The sequence below is a fragment of the Hibiscus syriacus genome, unplaced genomic scaffold (genome assembly GCF_006381635.1).
Source record: "Hibiscus syriacus cultivar Baekdansim isolate YM2019G1 unplaced genomic scaffold, ASM638163v2 tig00109916_pilon, whole genome shotgun sequence".
Lineage (NCBI taxonomy): Eukaryota > Viridiplantae > Streptophyta > Magnoliopsida > Malvales > Malvaceae > Hibiscus > Hibiscus syriacus.
In genome coordinates this window covers 8,125-31,284 of record NW_024062526.1, presented here as the reverse complement: position 1 = coordinate 31,284, position 23,160 = coordinate 8,125, and the positions used below count along the sequence as shown (strand labels likewise).

The window sequence follows — 23,160 nt, the reverse complement described above, 5'->3', positions numbered from 1 at the left end:
TTTCAACAACAACAATAAAACCCTATTCTATCATAATTTATTTTTGGATATATTTGAGTAAAAGTGTCCCTTGACCCAGTCAACATCATAATTTTCAGCTTCGGCAGATAAAGGTAAATTTACATGGAGTTCGTTGATACTTTCGTTTGAATATCCAATGAAATAATGACAAATATTCTGTTTCACTTCACCATATGTTAGAGTTCTTACTGAACAGGTGTCATTAATTCATTGGATAATTGTAAGACAAGCACATTGGGAAATTGCATGTAAGATTTTGCTGCTCCTAAAAACTGAACCGAAAATCACCCAAAGGGGAAAAAGGAAAATCAAAATGGCGGATCACCACCGTCCCGACAGCCTCTCCATCCCTCCACGCGCCACTGGTTTCACAACCCAAACTGCAACCCCCTCGAAACACCGCCTTTCCCTCCAATCTTCCATTGCTTCGTCTTCTTCCCAAAAGAAATCCTCCCTTTCTTTCCTCCTTTCCCTCCGCTCCCTTTACTCTCTCCTCCCTTTCATGCGCTGCTCCCCTCCGTCTTTTTCAATCTTCCCTTTCTCTTTCATCCTTTCCTTCCTCGTCTCCCTCTCATTTACCCTCTTCTTTAAAAAGAGCCCCAGAAATCTTCCAATTTTCCCAATTTATTCTCTCACCAACACGCTCAGACTTCAACTCTCCAAGTCTTTCCTCTCGTCGATTGTCTTCTCAGGTTCCAAGCTCTTAGATACTGTGGCACAGCTGCTATGATCTTAGCTGAGCTATCCGGAACCCTTGCTGGGAGGCTATTCTCCAAAGAGAAGAACCCGAATAAAAGGTCTCTCTTTATTGGGGTTTGCTTTTTTATTTATTGGGTTAATGCTATTATCTCTAAGTTGGGATAGAGTAGATTGATTTCCTTTAAATAAGACTGGGTTTTCGATGTATCCTAGGGAAGGCTGTGTTAGAATTTGGCCTATGTCATTGCCGTTTTTATCAGGGTTTTTAGGTTGTTATGGGAAGGTTTCAATGATCTGGGGGAGCGTTAGACAGCTTGGTCCAAAAAGGATTCGGTTGATTTCATCGTTTTTCACTACTGTTTTGCTTTTTGTTCCTGCTGTTGTTAGTTTCTTTGTTTATGAGGGAGGAGATATTTCAATTGATAATTTAGGTTGGTCTTTGGTGAATATTGTGGTCTTTGGAGTGATTTTGAGTGAGAATTTCAATGATGATGATTACAAGTTGATGAGTTCTAGAGATTTCGGAGGGAGTTTGTGGTTACTTTCGTTTGTACTATTATATTGCAGTCGTTTTATTTCGAGGATTTCTCGCTCTCGGCATTGTTGTTGTGCGGTTTGTTGTTGTACGTTGCTATTCGAGAGTTGGATCCTGTTTATAGTAGTTATATGGAATCAGGGACGGAATCTTCGGAGTCTTTTAGTATGCCAATAATGAAACCTATTCAACATGTATTGAGTGAGCGAAAGTCCCGGAAGATTGCATTGTTTCTGTTGATTAATGCTGGATATATGGTTGTGGAATTTGTATCTAGCTTCATGAGTAATAGTCTTGGGTTGATATCAGATGCATGTCACATGTTATTTGATTGTGCGGCGTTGCCTATTGGGGTTTATGCTTTGTATATTTCTCGGTTGCCTGCTAATAGTCAGTTCAATTATGGTAGAGGCAGATTTGATATTCTATCAGGATATGTTAATGCAGTTTTTCTAGTTCTTGTCGGGGCTTTAATTGTGTTGGAATCCTTCGAGAGGATTTTGGATCCTCAGGAAATATCAACGAACAGTCTGTTAACTGTCTCTATTGGAGGGGTTGTTGTCAATGTGGTTGGATTGATATTCTTTCATGAGGAGCATCATCATGCACATGGCGGATCATGCTCGCATTCACATTCTCATCCTGATTCCCACCCTCATGATCATCATCATCAGCATTCATATGATCATGGAAATCATGTTGAACACCATGAGTTTATAAATGTTTGTGATGGATGCCACGATTCTTGCTCCAGCCATGAACATCATCACAGTAACCAACATCACAGCAACAATTACCATGGAGAAGATCACAAGAAACACGAGTTTCATGGCCACCATGACCATGATCACAATCAAGCTCCACATGATTGTGCCCACCATCATGATCCCCAAGACCATGGACGTAAACATGATCATGTTCATAGTCTTGACAACCATGATTGTGTCCACCATCATGATCACCACGACCGTGGACATAAACTTGCTCACGGTCATAATCATGACCTCCATGATTTTGCCCATCATCATGATCACCATCATTATCATCATGATCAAGGCCTGCACTTGCATTCTCACTATTCTGAACCTAAAGGTCATTTACCACAGAAGCACAAGCATGGACACATTGACCACAATATGGAAGGAATCTTCTTGCATGTTCTGGCAGACACCATGGGAAGCGTTGGAGTTGTTGTATCGACTCTGTTAATTAAGTACGAAGGGTGGCTTGTTGCTGATCCTGCATGTTCAATATTCATTTCGGTTTTAATTATATCATCAGTTATCCCATTGCTTAGGAACTCTGCCGAAATTTTGCTACAAAGAGTTCCAAGGGCTCAGGAGCAGGGCTTGAAGAAGGCCATAAGTGAGATTACAAACATGAAAGGGGTATGTCGCGTTCAGAACTTGCATGTATGGTGCTTTACAGACTCAGATATCATTGGAACAGTCCACCTTCATATAACAGCAGAAACTGACAAGGCTGCTATGGAATCACGGGTGTCGCTTGTCTTACATGATGCCGGAATCAAGGATTTGACATTGCAAGTTGAACGTGTGGTGCAATAGTGACCGATCTTAGGTTACAGTGTTGAGAATAGAGTTTAGCTCATTCATATTAGGACTGAATCTAAATATGATCAAAGGCAAACAGATAGGCCTAACTGATATGCTGCTTTCTCTGTTCAATCTTGGAGCATGTATATCCTCATAATAGTTGAGTTCAGCATCGATCAAGGAATAGAAAAGTAGGTAAATGTTTAATTTTGTTACACATGGGATCAGTGTCAGTGTGTTAAGAACTAAAGAGGACTGCTAATTTCTCATAGCTTCTGGTGAGTGAAATCAAAACAGGAAGATTGATTTGGCTATGTAATGAAAAAAACTGTTGCATTATGTTGTTATGTTACGGGGAGAAAAGAAGTTTTTATGGTTCATTTGGAATCGATATTGATGATTATGTGAAGGCGCTCGAATGTTTATTGGGAGTGTAGTTGAACAGGAGCTTTTAGATTTAATATCAAATTGCTTCCGTATTGATAAAACATATTCCTCCCGAGTTGATTTGTACAAATCACGTTTTCATCTCCAAATAGAGAAAGCAATTATTACTTCGGCTATTTGGCCTAACTCATTAATTAAATAGTAATTGTTTTTTAAAAGTTTATTAGGATCCCACCATGTACGTCACAATTTTTTTTTAAATTGATAGTGTTTATTTAATATTAAAATAATCAATTTTAAATGGCAATCGGGGTCAAAGTTTCCATATAATGCTACAGGGAATTTTTAATTCTCAAATTAAAGTGTTTATTCGATTAATTCCTCAAATGGAGTGTTTTCTACAGTAAATTTTGGATCTCTCGACGTCTTCAGGGTTAATCAGATTTTTGGATTGTTTATTGGGATCTCTAGGCGTCTTTAGTGGAATCTATGAAAAAATTTGGCTTTTTTACACAAATATCACATAAACATAAATTAATTACTTGTTAAGCACTGTTTAAGAATATTTTACGGATCTAGCAAATTTTTAAATACTTTCTATAAATTTAAACATATTTTGTATTAATTATTTTATTATTTAATTATTTAATTATTTAATTTTATTATTTTATTATTTTGTAGTTATAAAATAGAAAGTGGTCCTTGAATAATTATATTCTTATTTCTCGGCTTTTAAACTTTTCTCTCGGCTATAAATACGCTCTCAACCTGTAAACATTCACATCAATCCTCTAAACTAGAAGAATGTCGACGCTTCAGTATAGATATCCACGTGTTGAGAGCGTATTTATAGCCGAGAGAAAAGTTTAAAAGCCGAGAAATCCGAATATAATTATTCAATGACCACTTTCCATTTTATAACTGCAAAAAAATTAAATAATTAAATAAAATAATAAAAATAATAATTAAATAATTAAAGAAAATACTAACAAAATATGATTAATTTTATAGAAAGTATTTAAAAAATTGCTTGATTTGTAAAATATTCTTAAATAGTGCCTAACAAGTAATTAATTTATGTTAAGGTGATATTTGTGTAAAAAGGCCAAATTTTTTCATGGATTTCAACTAAAGACGCCTAGAGATCCAAACAAGAGTAAAAAAAATCTGGTTCATCCTGAAAACGCCGAGAAATCCCAAATCTACCGTAGAAAACACAATCAATCCAACACCCTGAAGACACCGGGAGATCCCACCAAAAAATCTAGTTAACCCTGAAGACGCCGAGAGATCCCAAATTTACTGTAGAAAATACCCCATTTGAGGAATTAATCGGATGAACATTTTAGTTTGGGAATTAAAAATTCCCTGTAGCATTATATGGGAACTTTTGCCGGCAATCGGGGGTTGAACCGACCCTACTATATCAGAAGTTGAGTCATAATATATATGGGGTAAATTATACAATTCATCACTAAATTATACTCTCTCTTCTATTTTACTCATTATGTTTTTAATTTTTTTAATTTACTCAAATTACTCATATTTTGAGCATTCTGAATTATTTTATTATTATTTTTGTATGACATGATATTGTTTTATTATTATTTAATATAAATAATTAAAAATATAAAACAAAAATAAAGGTGGTTGAATGTCACTACCGACCATCGTCAATACTGTAGATGATGGTTATTTGATCCCTAATTCCATGGGTCACTTCGTCTTGACACATTGAGTCCGAATCTAACTTCTATTTTGTCAAAACTGCTCCGAAGTCCACAAATTAGATATTGAAAGTGAGGAAGTCGAAATATTCCAGTTGAAATTCATAGGTTTTGGGATATTTTTCGGTGAAATAACTACCATATTCGGACTCGGGGGTTGAGAGGAACTAACCCATGAAATTTGGGACCGAATTGCCACCATCTACGATGGTTAACGATGGATGATAGTGACGTCCGACCACCTTTTATTTTTATTTTATATTTTCAATTCGAAAGTTCAGTTAGTAAATTAGAAAAATTAAAACAACAGTGAGTAAAATAAGAGAGAAAGTATAGTTCAGTGAGACATTTTGTAATTTACCCTATATATGGTGTGGAGCAGAGCAGGTGAAACAATTGTAAATAGAAACGGCGGCAGACATCATCGTATTTGGTCTAAACTAGGGGTGTAAACGAGCCGAGTCGAGCTCGACTCAAACTCGAAAACTTTAAACATAAGCTCGACTCGATTCGAAAACTCGCGAGCTTAAAATTTTCAAGCTCGACTCGAACTCGAAAGATAATATTGAAACTTGACTCAAACTCGAAAAGACTCAAACTCAAAAAATTCAAGAGTTCGACTAAAGCTCGAGACTCGATTGAAGCTCGATTTTGAGCTAGATTTTGAGCTCGACTCAAACTCGATTGTGAGCTCGATTCAAGCTCAACTTAAGCTCATGGATAGGTTAATATTCTTTTGCTGAAACCCATCCCCCTTTTATACATTCGACTTACCCCTTATTCCCCAAAAACCAACGATGTGGGATATCAACTCACATAGGACAGTGTATTTCCAAAGTGGATTGACGGCACATAAAACCCCCTTTGCATCAATGTAGATAGGAATGAATCAAGTGATCGGTTTTCATCAAAATGGCAAGCATAATCTTGTAAAAAAATAAACAATAAATACCATTAAATGAAGAACAATCTGCATAATTAAACTTTCTTCTCAAGAAATCAATAACCATTTAAGAAGCATTTTCTGCAACCAACACCAACCTCGTGCATTTCAGTTTCATTCATTTCGTCCTTTTCCCTTCTCTTTTTGAACGTTACTCACATTTGCTGACCATCTTTTCTTCTTTCTTTTGTGCTTTTCATGTACTATATGTCTATAACAGTCTCCTCATTGCGTAACTTTTCTGTCAGCATGAAGAAGATGACGATGAAGATAAAGCTTCATAATTCCATTCACCATAATTGCATGGTGTTTTGAACAAATATCAATGTTATTCTACTTAATATCTTAATTATTAACTCGACACGACAGTGGTTTAATTTCAAACAACTTGGAATAGCTATATTCAAACCGAGAAGTAAATGAAGAGTTTCTGTGGGTACATATTGGAAAAAGAAAAACACTAAACGTGCAAATTTTGTAATTGGCTTATGGTGGTGAATTTTTATGTATTTTCTTCTTTAGTTTTTATTACTATGTTTCATGGTATTTTACCAACATTTGTATGCAGATCTTATGCTTGCAGGGATCACCAGATGGACCTGAACAGTAAGTTCCTTTTCTTTTTATGGTTATTCATACATTCCACCTCTGGCTTTTAGACTCCAGAATGATTTCTTCTTTTCATATATGTTGCAATCATGAATGCAATATTCTCTGCCCAACGCTCTGAGGTAATCAAATGTTACATCCAGTATTTCTTTCTCATTGTTTCAATATATATTTGTCAAATTTCCTCCCAAATTTTCATGTTTCATTAATTCGGCAGTTCATTACCAACTCAATTCAACCTAGTCCTCTAAGCTCTTTCTTATAGTGACTTGAAAACTTTAGATGTAGTTGCGAAGTTAAATATCCTATTCTTTCTACCATCCGTAGCAGCTGTTTGGATTTTTTTTTGGTGATTTATGTATAGGGTAGGTATCACAATGACGGCTTCTAGTTGGTCAAAGGGTCTTAACCTTGTAGTGGAAATATTATTGTTTTCATTCTACCATCTTGTTTTTGAGTAGAATGGTTTGCATTATGTCGGTGAAATTTGGCATCTTTCATTTTTTTTAGTTTGCGACTGTTTTTTATTTTACTCACTACCTATACACATGAATACATGCATGATACAACTAACTGGCTTGTTTATTCTTTTCTTTTGTATGTGTAGTTTTTCTTGCTTCAAATGTGTTCTTGTCGCCAATCTTAATTAACTGGTTACCTTCTGCAGGTTCCTATAGATTCTTGTTACATAGGTGCACAGAATTCAGCCTTTCTGCAACAGCTATGACACCTTTAGTAATGCTCTCTTACTGGCCTTATGCTGCAAACAGACATTGGTTATCCTCCCTCAGTTCTACTGATACGCTTTGATGCTTGGGACTTTTAGGCTTCTTACATAACTGTTGGTGTACATCATAAGCCACAAAATTTCGATGGGTTGTTTCAATATCTTATGGTATTTTGTTTTTCTCAAACTGGTTAGCAATTTGAATTTTTGATTTAATATATTGCTTGTTGCCAGCAATCGTCCCTCTGTACAGATTGATGAGCTTAACTTGATTTCTTGACATATGTTTTATAGTACTTGTTCATGATGACAGTACCTTGTAGCATTTTGCATATCGTTAAAGTGCCTATTTCTTTATAAATGTTCTTTGAAGTGCATTTGGTTGATGAAAATTTGGGCAAATTATTTAATTAATATGTTATTGGTTGATAAATTTATAGTTTGGTATGTTATATTTTAATTTTTGTATTTCAATAACATTTGTTTAAATTTTCTTATTTGTTTTAAATGTTCAGGTGTCATTTATGTTATTTTCCATATTATTTTAGCTTAAACCGAATAGGATCAATTGCATATAAGACCCTATAGTTTATGCGCATTTTGTATTTAAGTCATTGGTTTAATTCCAATTTTGTATATTTATTTTAATCCCTGTTTAGGATTATTTTCTTTAATTAATTGTGTATATTTATTTTGCATGTTGATATGTTTATGTACAAATATGTGAATGATTTATTTAGGAGTCACATAACATCATTTTGCATAATTTGTATGTTACCTTCATGTGTATAACTTAAACTCTAAACCATAAACTCTAATTCATAAACCTTAAACCCTAAACTATAAACCTTAAATCATATCACATAAACCTTAAACTTTAAACTCTAAACCCTAACCCCTAACACATAAACCCTAAACCCTGATCTCTAAACCTTTATATTTATGATATTTGAACTCGAAACCTCAAAATATAACAACAATTTAAAAAATTAGTTATTACAAATATTATCATTAGAAATATATTAAATATTTGTCATTAAATAAATAATTTTTTTAAAATTTAAAATAAATATAATAAAATTTATTCAAAAATAATTTTTAACCATTTTCAATTCAACAATATTTATTCATCAATAATGTATTTTTAATATATTTTTAATAATGTAATTTTAAAAAATTTAAAATTATAATATAACATTTTTTCGAGCTACTTATGAGTTTTTCGAGTCGAGTATCGAGTAGCTCGTTTCGGCTCGTTAAGAACTCGAGTCAAGTTCGAGCTCGAGTCGAGTCCATTCGATCCGAGTATTTATCGAGCCAAGATCAAATCGATCTCGAATAGTTCGCGATCTATCTTGTCTCACTTAGCACAAGTCTTAACAACAAAGTTGGTTAAAACTCCAACTACTTGAACTCCTTTCACTGTCCAAACTAAAATCCCAATCTCGCTTCACTAAAGCTTGGTTTCCCAATCTTCAATATAATTAAGCATTTATTTCAGAAGATCTAGGTTTTTTGCAAACGGAGATTTCAGAGCAGAAAGTAGTTGTTGTTATCATGGTTGGTGGACCCACAAAAGGTCAACGACCCTAGCCTTTGTCTTCTTGCTTTGTTCATACAAATTCAGCCGATTTTCTTGTTGTTGGGTTTTGATTTTGATGATTGTTGCTTTTTATTGATTCCCCCCCCCCTCGCGCAGGGACCAGATTTAGGCCTTTATCATTCAATACTCCAAAACCTTTGTTCCCTTTAGCAGGTCAGGCTATGGTTCATCACCCAATTTCTGCTAGTAAACGGGTGCCTTTTTCAGCGCCCTATGTTTAATTTTCTTTATAAATTTCAAAGCAAATAGTCACATTATTTGTATTATTTGTTATTCTAATCTTATGTTTGATGATCCAAAGTGTTCGTCCTATGATCATTCCAATTAGTTAACATATATTTAGACATGGGCACAACAGTATGATTCTCTAAATATAGGAAAGAATTTGAGCTCGGACATGTATTGTATGATATTGCTCTCATTCCCTAGTTCGTGTAACTTATAGTTTTCCTTTTGTTGCTGTTGTTGTAATTTCAATCATAATGTTTGTATTCACTGATCTACCAGACCTTTATTTTGTTTGTTGCATAGATACCGAACTTGGCTTAAATTTTTCTAATTGGGTTTTATGAGGAGAGAGAGTTACATTATACATCTCTTCGATCTCTAATGAGTTAAAAATACCAGTGAGGTGATTACTGATTAGTGCCCCAATCCCTTTTATATTTTCTCATTTTTAGCCTTTTATTCTGAGGTGGATCTCACTCATATATTTTTTCCTTCCTTTTCAAATTGATTGAGTTAGATATTTGAAAGAGGATAAACCCCATGGTTCAGCTGGTGGCCTCTATTACTTCAGGAATATTATCATGGAAGAATACCCGGTTTGTATTCTGCATTCATTTTTGTACTCATTCATGCTCATTTTTTATTTTGTTTTTTCCTCCTCTTCAAAGCTCCGAGTCTCTGTCATCTATAACTTCTCAAACAATGTTAAATCATTGTGCATATGCTTCGAGTTACTTCTCATATCGTTTTCCTTTTGTGCAGTCGCATATCTTCCTGCTGAATTGTGATGTTTGTTGCATTTTTCCGTTGACAGACATGCTTGGTAACTTTCCTATTCTTATGTAGTTATAAGTTTCCGAGTTTGCTTCCCTGAGCACTAATTAGATGCTTGTTTCTGCAGAGGCTCACAAAAGATATGGTGGGATGGGAACGGTGTTAGTAATCAAGAAAAGTTATCTTCTTTTTCAAATTTCTATTATCTGTAGATTGATTATATAGTTTACCTTAATTGCAAAAACTTTAGTCCTTGTTGTGTTTGTCTTTTGATGTTTTCTTCTTGTTTCCCGTGCAGGTTTCTGCTGAAACAGCAAATCAGTTTGGTGAGTTGGTTGCTGATCACGAAAGAGCTACTGCACTACACTGAGAAACCTGAGACTTTTGTATGTTCATGGTGCAATTTAAACCTTTTACTTAGTGTTTGAGGAATTTATAGCTTGATTAATAGTCCTAAGCCAACCTTTTCTTTTTGCTGTTTACATTTGATGGATTGCAGGTAAGCGATTTAATTAACTGCGGCGTTTACATCTTTATTCCCGATATCTTCACTGCCATTCAGGAAGTCTCCACACATCGAGAAGACCAAGGTTGTATTTGTATTCGTAATTGCAATTTTTCATGCCTTAGCCATTAATGTAATCTTTGTATGGTCTTGCAAAAGATATGAATAAAAATCATTGAATATTCCATCATTTTCTTTTGGGCTACCTGCTGCATGTTGCAGCCTTCATGCTTTTACGACACAATTGTTTCTAATATACAAGGAAAACTTTTATCGCACTACTCGCAAATGACTTTTTCTTTGTCCTATTGCAGCTAATTTTTGCCATTTGTCAACCTTTGACACACTTCAATCTTTGAAAAGGTTGTCTCTTTCACTTGTCTTGCTGTGTTAGACAGTTATCTTTTACTGTTTTACTTTCAAATATTTAAGACTATAGATGACAAACATGTCTGTTTATAATTTGTCTTTTGGATACATCTTGATAGTATTCGTAACTTTACGATTGATTTTTACTATAAAAGAACAAAAAACTTTTGCACATATTCCCAGGGTGCACTATCAATCTGAAAAATTCTTTCTCAAATATCTCTCACTGTGCTTATATTTTTCGTAATAAGGTCGAGATTAAATGTTTTTATCTTCGATACTTTGTTATGGCCTCTGCTCCTAAGAAATTGTTTGATATCCTTTATTCTTTTTGGGTGCATTTATTTGTTGTGAATTGCTGCAGTTCGTATCTGAATGCTGATATCTATTTCCTCTAGGGCCTTTCCTCTTGATTTTGTTAGATCGGATCAAGATATTTTGTCCCCATTTGCGGGAAAGAAGCAGCTGTATACTTATGAAACCATGGATTTCTGGGAACAAATCAAGACTCCGGGGTAAAATGTTTTGGATTGATGTTGCCCTTCTTTTTCGATGAGGTATCATTGATTCTGCTCCATAATTAAACTTGGCATTATCCATACAGGATGTCTTTAAAATGTTCTGGTCTTTATCTTTCTCAATTTCGGTTAACTTCCGCTGATCTATTGGCTGGTGGAGATGGAAGTAAAAGTGTTTTGATTGTTGGCGATGTTTAGGTGCATCCCTCAGCAAAAGTACATCCGACCGAAAAGGTATTCCAGCTAGTATTTTTTATTGGAGCAGTTCTCGATATTTGCTGCTTAATCGTGGAACCAAGTGCTAAGTCACTTTCAGGAACAGATTGGCCCCAATGTCTCTATTTCGGCAAATGTTCGTATAGGAGCTGGGGTAAGGCTTATAAATTGTATTGTCTTTGATGATGTCGAAGTTCAGGTAAGGAAGTTAATGCTTGGGGAAAAAATCACAATTTTCATTGTGATGAACCTGTAATAGTATTTATTCATTCGAGAAAAATAATCTGGTGTATTTTCTCCTGGCAGGAAAACGCTGTTGTTATTAATTCTATTGTCGGATGGAAGTCGTCTATAGGGAAGTGGTCTCGTGTCCAGGCAAGTTTAGTACCCTTGTACCGATCATAGGCTGTGTTCAATTAGTCTTGTTTATAATCGTAGCATGCACAAACTGTTTCCTTGGTGGGGTATAGAACTTGATTGATGATCACCCGATGATAAACTGTAGGAAGAAATTACCAAATTTTTCCTTAACGAAAGATCATGCTCGAACATCAGTACATAAGACAGATTATTTTGCTCAGCTGGCTGATGGTTAAACTTATATTTCCAGGCTAATGGAGATTACAATGCAAAGCTCGGAATTACTATCCTTGGTACTTTTCCTACTACTAAATTTCTAGATGGTTTGGTATAATATACTTTGAACAGATAGAATCGTCGTTGTGCGTTGAACATTTGTTTAATTTCTGTTGCAGGGGAGGCTGTAATTGTAGAAGATGAAGTTGTTGTGATCCATAGTATTGTTCTTCCGAATAAGACCCTTAACTCAAGCGTGCAAGATGAGATCATTTTGTGAGATCGGAGATGTCTTTCCAACTTAGTCCTTACTTTTAACCTTTCTTGTTTCACTAGTAGCATCGCCAACTAGCAGCAACAATTGCCATACAAGAAACTTTTTGCCCAGTTTTCGAGACCTATCAAGCTCCGGTAGCACTGAAGACTTCTACAAAGTAAACGTAATGAAGGTTCCAACCGTATCCGAACGACTCAAAGAAAAAGGGTTCTTCAAATGGATATGAAGATTTAGGGATCTCGATGTTTCTTATTTACCATTCATGCCGGTCTCAATGAAAAAACGGTATATTGCTGTGAAACAGATAAAAGAACTGTGGAACCTTTGTACTCTTGCCTGATTGTTATATGAAGATATGCTCTGCGGTGATTTTCTTCTGCGAAAGAAAAAATCTTCAGTGTCCAACACAGGAAATCTACCAACATAATACACAGATCATAGGCGAAAAGAGAGCCAACAAACATAAGCGATTTTGGTATACATGCAACCACTTCGTCCTCTATGATAGGCCATACACGAAAGAAAGGTAAAAGATTTAAATCATATGCTATTAACCACAAAATACCTTGAATGAGTTGCATACTTTTTCTTGTTTCTGCAAATATCAGTAACCAAAAGCAGATAAGCCTTCGTGAATCGGATGTAAGATATTGGTACGTGTCCAACATGGTTATGTTAAATGGTTTTTAAGTTTTTCCATATATTAATTTGCAAGACCCCTCCAATGTCTAAAAATGTGTTGGACAAAAGTTAGGTTCCATGACGAAACCGCAAACGCCTACGACTTTTCTATGACATTTTACATCAGCTGAATAGACGAACGAGATGGGGAAGACGACTGCGAAAACATAACCCTGAAAAAAGAAACTGCATAACATACATGGAGTTTAGAAAGATAGTAGGGCACGCAAAGTTATGCTCGAGAGGTGTATGTTACAACTTATTTAGCAATCATCATACTCTATTGCTAATCTTACTCTTTTCCTCAACTTAAAAGAGAAGAAAACACATGATACAATTATGGACATAAACATAGACATTTATTATTGCATTTGAAGAATCAAAGCTCATATTACAGTAATTGCCCATCTCCCTTTCAGCACAGGGAAGGAAAAAGGAAAACCTGGGAAGAGAATATTGTAAATAAATTAGGCTTTTCACCATCAAAATTTGGATGGTTTTACCATAAATAAAAAGCCTAATCTAACCCTTTTCAACTAGGTTTAGTTGATTGTGTGAGCAGTGTTGTCATGGGGTCTCCTTTGGAGGTTAACCAATGAGAAGTAAGCTCCACTGGGTCCTTTAGCCAACAATGACTGATGGGTCCCTTTCTCCACAACCTTGCCTTTATCCAACGCTGCAATTTGGTCACAGTTTTGAATGGTGCTTAGCCTATGAGCCACTACCACACTGGTTCTCCCCACCATTACTCTCTCCAGTGCATCTTGCACTGCTTTCTCTGATTGACTGTCAAGTGCACTGGTTGCCTCATCCAAGAGTAAAATTGCAGGGTTTTTCAGTATGGCCCTTGCTATTGCAATACGTTGCTTTTGGCCACCGGATAGCTGAACCCCCCTTTCACCACACAATGTATGATATCCATCTTTTAACCCTGAAATGAAATCATGGGCATTAGCTGCTATGGCTGCCTCGATGATCTCTGCTTCGTGCGTCTCATCTGACGCACCGTATGCAATGTTTTCTTTGATTGTACCGGCAAATAATGTGGGCTCTTGACTAACAAGTGCAATGTGTTTCCTTAGTGACCTAAGGTGATATGACCTTATATCTCTACCATCAATCTTCACTGCTCACTCAAGGGGATCATAAAATCTCTCAATTAGTCCAATGATGGTTGACTTACCGGACCCACTTTGTCCTACCAATGCAGTTGATTTACCTGCTTCGATTTTTAGTGAGAAGCCTCTAAAGATCATAATGTCGGGTCTGGCAGGGTATGCAAAGGCTATGTCGCGAAGTTCCACATTGGCTGTTATCTTTTCAGGTTTGTAACCATCAGGGTCTTCTGGCTCAATTCTCGTATATCGGTCCAAAATTGCAAAGACTGATCGAACTGCATCCGATCCCTTTGCAAGGTCAGAAGTCATGCTTCCTGCATCAGCGATCACTCTGCCTGTGCTTACTAAGATCATGAAAGTCTCGAACAAGGCCTTTGCAGTGATGTAACCTTGAGACATAAGTTTGCCACCATACCAAAAGTCTAATGCCCAAGTACAAGTTGTTAGGCTTTGTGATGTGCCAAGGCCAATACCAGCAAACCAAGCTTGGCGAATGCTCTCTATTCGTGGGCCTTCTTGGGCTTTCTCGAGCATCTTCAGGATTCGGTCTTGGGATGAGAAGGAAGTGATGGTTCGGAGGTTGGAAACTGCCTCTGCAGCCAGCTTGCTGCTGTCATCTTGGGCTTTGATAGCCTTCTCAGACATGCTTTTAAGCAAGACACGTCTGGCATAGAAACAAACAATGATGATCGGTTGGACGGCTATCATCACAAGTGCAAGCCTCCAAGCTATGACCAACCCCATCGTACAAGCTATGGTTACTGCTGAAATGGTTTGCACAATTAGTGCCATCCTGTCACCTACCAAATATCTCACCTGCAACAACAATGAGAACAATCAGAAACCACAATCTGGCTCGGTGATCTTATTGGCTTAATGTCTCCTTAATCCATAGAAGATAATTACAAAATAGGTGCAGGATCACAATAAAAACCACCCACTTTCCAACCACCAAATGAACTGATCTAAGATTATTGACCCTTCAAATTTTACAAAATCTTGGTTAAAAGTCGGAAGACTCAACCTTATCAAAGCTTAGTAGATATGATTGTTTTATGCAATTGGTGCAATAGAGGAGACATGAAAAACTAAGACAATGCATAAACTTTCCATCTCTTTTCAGTTTCAACTGCGGATGGCATTGAAAATTTATTGCACAAGAATAAGAAAATACATACCACATTGGCATCCTTGGCAAGTCTAGAACAGATAGCTCCACTTGAATTCTCTTCTTGGTCAAGCCAGCCTATTTCAAAAGTGAGTATCTTTGAAAGCATTCGCTCTCGAATCCTCTTTGTCAAGTACTCTCCCATATACGCAAAATTATAATGCTGACCAACATTTATCAGCAATGAAAACACTGACAACCCGAGAAAGCACAAGGCATAGATCTTAGTCTTTTCCTTGATCTCATGATGATCAGTCAAAAAATATACTGATAACATAGATCCTAGTGAGAATGCATAAACAGGTTGAACTGCCCCAAATAGGATTGCACATGAATATCCCAAGATTGCTTGTTTCCATTCTGGTAAGTTCAATGCCAACAATCTTCTAAAAGATGGGACTGGCAATTTTTCTTGATCTTCCACCATAGATTCTCCAGTCGGCGGAGCACGGTTTTGAGAAAACGAATTGGCAGAGCTCGACCGACTAACCAATGAAAGTCTTCTACTACTTGTATTGTTGATATCCGTATTTGAGATTGAACATGAAGCATAAGTAGATAAATTTGAGTAAGCTTCTTCAGGGTTCTTTTCTTTCTCTGTTTGCTGAAGGTGGACTAATGCAGTGTAGTGGCCATTTTCATTTTCTATCAACTCGTCATGTGATCCGGTTTCTATAACCTGGCCATTTTGGACAACTGCTATAAGATCAGCATTGCGGATGGTGGAGAGACGGTGGGCAATTATTATGGTGGTTCGGCCAATGGCGGCTTGGTCTATAGCTTCTTGTACAACTCGTTCGGATCCTGAGTCTAGTGCACTTGTTGCCTCGTCCAAGAGGAGGATTTGGGGTGCTTTTATAATTGCTCTTGCTATAGCAATTCTTTGCTTTTGTCCCCCGGACATTTGAACCCCTCTTTCACCAACCTTTCCAAATAAAAGCTTGAGTAAATGATATGAACTTGTAAAGGATGATCCAGAAATCGTTTTTGAAAAATAGTATGCAACAGATGCCAAAGGACGAGGACTAACCTGAGTGTCATATCCCTGTGGCAATTGGGATATGAAATTGTGGGCATTTGAGGCTTTGGAAGCTTCAATAATCTCTTCCATACTAGCATCTTCCTTGCCAAAAAGTATGTTCTCCTTAATGGTTGTAGCAAAAAGTGTTGGCTCCTGACTCACCAAACCCATCTGTGACCTTAGCCACTTGACTTGCAATTTATCGATGGCGACCCCACCAAGGAGTATCTCACCCCCTAGAGGATCATAAAACCTTTGCATTAGTGCTATGATTGTGGATTTTCCAGAGCCACTACCACCCACTAATGCCACAGTCTTTCCAGCTGGAATGGTGAGGCAAAAATCTTTGAGAATCATGGTTTCGGGCCTTGATGGATATGCGAATTCAACATGCTTGAATTCCACTGATCCTGCAAAATTTTCCAAGATTTCACCTTCTAAATTGTCTGAATCAATCTTGGGGACCCTTTTTATCACCTCCATGATCCTTTCCCCAGCTGAACATGCTTCAGAGAAATACTTCAGGTTCGACAAGCTAGCCCCCAATGCCCTGATGGTCCACCAAAATCAACAAAAATCATTATAAAAGTTGAATTTATTTTTTTAGAAAGCATAAAAATAATCCAAAAAGTGTTCAAAGTAACGTACAGGCCTCCCATGGCAATGGCTGCACCGACAACGAAGACTGTCCCTCCTTTAGCACCATGGTACATGACCATCCTACTGCCATAATAAGCCAAGAATGACCAAGTTGCAAAAACCACCCCATTGCTTCCAATTGCCAGACCTTTAGCCAAACCTTGTCTTAACCCCAACTTGACTGACCCTTGTAAGGCCGCTGAGAATTCGGCAATCGTCTTGCTTTCACCAACAAAAGCGTAAACTGTTCTTATAGAAGAGATTGCCTGTTCTGCTATTATACCAGCTTTGTTATATTCTTCTCTTATCTTTCTAGCTATTCCTATCAATCCTCTTCCATACATTAAACCGGGAATCACCAAAAGAATGGCAAAAGGGAATCCTACTAGTGCTAGTCTCCATAGCATTATGAACGCTACCATGTAGCACCCCACGAATATTGCAACATTCATAAGAAAATTTGGAACCTGATTAACATTAATTTAAGCATTAGCAAATAAATGAAGAGATTATATCAAATTTGCAAATGAAAATACCTTTTCACTAAGAACATCTTGGATCACTAGGCTGTCATTTGAAACACTAGTGATAACTTCTGCTGTGCTTGTGACACGCAAATCAAAGTATCCCACATCTTGTCTTAGGACTGCTTTCAAATATCTGGCTCTTATCCTTGTTGCTTGTCTTTCACCTGTTCTTGACCAACAAAATCCCTCTGGAAAAAAAAACCCAGAAATCATTGAAAATTGAATCATAACTTCAAATAAAAAAAATTGAATACAAGAGAAAACTACCTAGAAAACAAGCAAGCCATGTCCCACAGGCCAAATACAAAAGTGCCACCGAGTTCTGCCACCCATAAAACCAAACCTATTAGCTTTCTGCTTGTGTCAACGTGCCCTTCAAGGCCCGTTTGCATGTGTGTGCCTTTACCAAAGAGAAAGAAAGAAAGAGAGAGTCAGAAAGAAAAGTAACTAAAAAAAAGTAACCTTGTTGATATTATGGACGAAGTTTTCTTTAGTGAAAGCTGAAGCACCGCCCAGATTGTTCATTAACTCGCTGGTAACAAGCAAAAGAAGAGGTGTAGTAAAACCATCACCAACGGCTCCGATGAAGCCAAGAGTCATCAACCACCAATCCACACCATCGGCATGCATGAAAATGGACTTCATGGACCCATTTACTTTCTTGACTGCACCAGTTCTCACCTTCTCTCTCTGATCATCACTCATTTATGCTATATGTCCCCATTTTAAGAAACAAAACAAACCACCCAAGATTCTCAGAGACTCAGACCACCTAAGATAACTGCTACCTGTTTTGTTTCGTTTCAAACAGCTTTGTTTCTTTCCTTTTTTTTTCTCCCTTTGCTTGACTCGAAACAGTTTTGTCTCTCAAGGCAAGTGAGAAAGGAAACAAGTGATGAGTTATGTTTTTAGCTAAGGAGCAGACATGGGAAACGTCTTGTAAACATAGGTGTTCTTTGTAGGGTAGATTCAACCAGAAATGACTCGTGCCACCCAATCAACAAATTATTATCAAGCACAATTTCTTTTATTTTTTTCCGGCATTTTTCCAGTTCCTATCCAAGCATTCTATGCATATATTACATTACATGTACCTATCGGATAAAATACATATTTAATCACATAAATATTTTATCTTACCATTAATTATTTTTTAAAATAATATTTAAAATAATATTTTGATCATAAATTAATGTGTTTTTACAAGATAATATTACACTATCATTAAAAAATTAAAAAAATAATTACATTATCAATTTTATTTTTATTTTAAAATAAAGATCGAAACAGAATTAAAATATAATTTTATTAATCTAAGATAAATACATTATAATATATATTCAAAAATAATTTGTAATCATTTAACATTAAACTTTATACTTTTAATATTTCTGATATACGTATTTAAAACTTCAAAATATATATATATATATATATATATATATATATATAATATATATATTAACCATTAGGGAATGTCTCAGGAAAGGCGGGTTAATATACGGCTAATATACAGCATTACCGGATACATTAAAATGTATTTAATAAATTCGGTTTAGCGGTACCTATTATGTTGACAACTAATAATGTTTTAGGTAGAAAATATGAAAAACTATTAAAAAATTTGGTAACCGGTAAACTTTGGTTATCGGTAAGTATTTATCCTTTTTATAAAAGTGTCCATACGTTTAACATATCAAGTAAATTTTACCGGTTTTGTCATAATGAATCTGGTTTTGTCATATTTTTACTTGTTATATTGTAAATTATCTATCCTTTTTATAAAAGTGTCCATACTTATTTCACTGTGAAAATATATTTATTATTATCTTTAGTTAATATTGTTAAATTTAAAATCTAAATAATATTTTATAAAATATCAAAACAATCAAATAATTTTTGTGTAAATGAAATTATTAAATTAATATTGTAGGTGGAAAACATGAAACACTATTAAAAAATTTGAAACATAAATTACATAACTTTCAAAAAGTATATCATTTTTATAAAAGTGTCCATACTTATTTCACTGTTGAAAACATATATTATTATATTTGGTTAATATTGTTAAATTTAAATGCTAAATATATTTTATAAAATATCAAAACAATCAAATAAAATTTTGTGTAAATTAAATTATTAAATTAATATTGTAGGTGGAAAACATGAAACACTATTAAATAAATTGAAACATAAATTACATAACTTTAAAAGCAGTTTTAAATCCTAAAAAGTGTCGATACTTTTAAAAAATATCGATCCAAAACGATATACCAGGTAAAAATATGATAAAACCGGTAACAAAATGATAAAACCGGTAAATTTAAAAGTGTCGATACGTTATATAAGGATCGACACTTTGTGAATTTAAAAGAGAAGCAGTTATAGCGCCTATAATGTGTCGATACTTTAAAAAAAAATATCGATCCACAACGATATAACAGGTAAAAATATGATAAAACCGGTATCAAAATGATAAAAACGGTAAAATGATACCGGATATATTGAAAGTGTCGATACTTTCGTAAGTACGTGTAATAAATTATCGACACTTTCAAAGAAATAGGTAATTATCCTTTCGAAAGTATCGACACCTGACATAAAAGTATTGACACTTTGTATTTGTATCGATTAAATATAAATAACATATCCGATGAAAATATAAGCTAAATATCCTCTGAAAATAGATAGAACGGACGAGTTTTGAAATCGAAGAGTAATTGTTGCTGCATTTCAGAAGGCGTTTCTAAAGCGAAGTTTGTTTGTTTGTTGCTGCAGTCGAATCGAAAAGTATGTTGTCGAAACCCTAATTTTTTATTATTACAGTAATCGCGATAGGGTTTTTTATGTGTTGTTTGGGGTTTTGGAGTAAGGAAGCATTTGGGACCGATTGCAGGTAGAAATAGATATTCAAGGAAAAATATAAATGTCGATACTTTTATTAAATATTATAGGTAGAAAATGATATTATAGGTTGTATAAATGTGCCGACACATTTGGTGTGGCCATTCAAATTCTTTGAAGAAAACCGTTTACCACAAGAGTAGTTATCTATATTTGTATATTGAAAAGTGTATGTAACAAAATAATTTGATTTGCGTAAACTGATATATGAAGGAAAAATGGAGTCAATGGGTTGGAAAATTGTTGGTGGAGCAGATGACTTTGAAATTGAGGCCGAGACTCGAAAGCAACCAAAGGGTGGATATATGTACTTCTAGTAAGTATCAATGTCTTTTTGTTATTATTGTTGAAATGGTAATTGGATTAAAGTATCGATAAACTTTAAATTGATTACAAATTTTAAATGTTAACAGTATGGCCGAATGCAAAAGGATGAAGGGAGATGGCACACAGAGCGGTTCGGTATGTAAAATGAAATTGACATTGAGTAGTATTAGTATTTAGTGTTAATGTATTGATTAAGAAACGTTTATGTTTAATATTAGGTGAAAAAAGATGTGAGGTCCAAATGGAATTCAATGAGTGATGCTGAAAAGGAACCTTACATCACACAGTCAAGGAATGATAGTAAAGAATACAAAGAACGGAGGAAAGCACATGAAAATAAGGTATTCATTAAACTTGTAAATACGTGATACAAAATATATAAGAACTATAACATTATATATTGTTAAAAAATGTAGGAAGTTTCGACAAGATGCAGCATTAAAAGGGTGAATTTATTAATTAAACACCTTAAGGAGAAGGGTCAGTTGAATGTGCTGGGAGAAATAGGTTTTGGATCGTTGATCGGAGTAAGGGATCGACCTATTCGGAGGGAATTGTGTCGATCCTTGATGGCACAATTTGACGTCAGTCAATGTATGGCTAAGTATGGTGATTATTCATTCCCTCTGGGGGTATCGACTGCTGCAGCCGTATTGGGGGTACAAAACAAAGGCAAACGTGTTATAGAAGTCTGTAGGAGTAAGAACTGGAAAGCACTTGCCTCCAAATATGGTTTGAATCTAAGGTGACATATACTGAAGTTGAAGAGGATATCAAAAGTGGATCTTACTTGGGGGATGAGCTGAAGGCCCGAGTTCTATTGTACCTTGTCGGTATATTTCTTTGTCCAACGGGTGATACGTCAACGAACAAGGAATATATGAAGCTCATTTGCGATGAAGGCTTGAAGGGTGAATTCAATTGGGCTGAATATATCCATTCGAGATTGATTGAATCAATTATCACCTTTAAAAAGGGCAGCCAGAGATACCTCAAAGGGTGCATAGCAATCTTAGAGGTAAATGAGTGAATCACTTTTTTGTGTTTATATAAAAATTCTAATTTTATTATAAATGCAGGTTGCACTGTTCGATTTTTGGTCGGGCTGTGAGGCAGTGCCGGCTTATGAAAGAACCGGAGTGGCACGCATCCGTGCATGGGGGAAGGAAGAGGTGGTTAGAGTGATGGTGAAGTTGAAGTGGATAGAGGGAAGAAGCAAGAAATGGTAATAAATGTAATTAAATAATATTAAGAATATAATCAATGTCTTAATATTGTAATTTAATTTTTTGAAGGTTATTGGCAAGGATGTAGAGGAGGCGTGGAGGCAGAGGAGAAGAAAGGAGGGATGGGTATTGGGGGATGAAGGTGAGGGGACGACGGTGAAGCAAAACAGAGTAACTTCGACATTTTGATGTCTGAATTGGCTGATATCAAAAAAATCCAATTGAAATCATGCAAAGACAATCAAGAGTCGAAGAGAAACTTGATCAAGTCGTAGAGAAACTCGAGAGGCATAAGGGGGTAGTGGAAGGAAAAATAGATGGAGTGGTGAAAGAAGTAGAGGTGTTGAGGGGTGAAGTGGTGAAAGAAGTTTCGGTGTTAAGGGGTGATATTAAGATGGTGACGGGAGAAAAATTTGAGGGAGTGGTGAAGGAGGTTGTTGATTTGAGGAGTGAACTTACGGGGGTGAAGGGGGTGGTTGATAAATACTCGGATGAAGGAGCTCAATTGAAGGGTGAAATAAAAGATATGAAGAGCTATGTAGAAAAAAAAGTACGATGAATTGAAAAAATATGAAGAAGAAAAGAGGGAGGAGGAAGAAGAAGAGATGGAAGAAATGAGGAGGAAGGAAGTCGATGTCATTTATACACCGGAGAGTGTTATAGCAGCAGTTTTGGATTCGGAATGTCCTGCACCCCAGAAGAAGAAGCAGAAGGTAAGTTTAAAAAAGAATACTTAATTTGATTTATTATGTTGTTGTGACAAAAATTTGTATGCAAAATTGTAGGTTGAAAAAGCGGACATTCCAACCGGAATTGATGACATCGAAGCTGCAATTTGTGATTATTTATGGAATAGCGAGTTAGAATCGGGGTAAGTGAAATATATTGTTTTGTGAGTGATATTTAAATATTCATGACAAGATATTAATCCTAATGATTCATACAGATATTCTGTAATATCAATGGGAAATCAATTCGCTACTGTATACGACGTGCAACGTTGAAGCCTACGGAATGGGTTGGCGGTGTGGTAAGTAGAAAGTAGAAAATAAATAAAACTTATTGAATATGTTCTGATTGTGTAATTAATTTGTTAGGTTATCGATTTGCTCGCCTGGACCATATGCTACGATTCTCAAAAGTCACACCGGAGGATTGGCTACCTTCCATACCTCTTAGTGGTGAGTTAAATTAATAAATATTGAAAAGTAGTGTTATAGACGGTAAATTAATAATGTTTGTTGCGTAATTACAGCAACAGGCGTTGGAAGGCAACAAC

At 35.7% G+C, this 23,160-nt stretch overlaps 1 protein-coding gene and 2 pseudogenes across 1 annotated transcript; 2 read left to right on the top strand and 1 right to left on the bottom strand.

Annotated features, from left to right (window-relative positions):
* Window positions 1-305: 305 nt before the first annotated feature.
* Window positions 306-3,162, top strand: LOC120210151 (annotated as a pseudogene).
* A 5,485-nt stretch (window positions 3,163-8,647) lies between these two features.
* On the top strand, window positions 8,648-12,535 carry LOC120210152 (annotated as a pseudogene).
* Window positions 12,536-13,293: 758 nt separating this feature from the next.
* Window positions 13,294-18,348, bottom strand: LOC120210150 (ABC transporter B family member 15-like). Its single transcript, XM_039208944.1, has 7 exons — window positions 17,887-18,348; window positions 17,692-17,746; window positions 17,434-17,612; window positions 16,907-17,364; window positions 16,268-16,808; window positions 15,248-16,162; window positions 13,294-14,885 (listed from the first exon to the last, which is right to left on the bottom strand). Exons 1-7 carry the CDS (start codon window positions 18,127-18,129, stop codon window positions 14,082-14,084), a joined length of 3,195 nt encoding a protein of 1,064 aa, XP_039064875.1. The 5' UTR covers window positions 18,130-18,348; the 3' UTR covers window positions 13,294-14,081.
* Window positions 18,349-23,160: the final 4,812 nt, after the last annotated feature.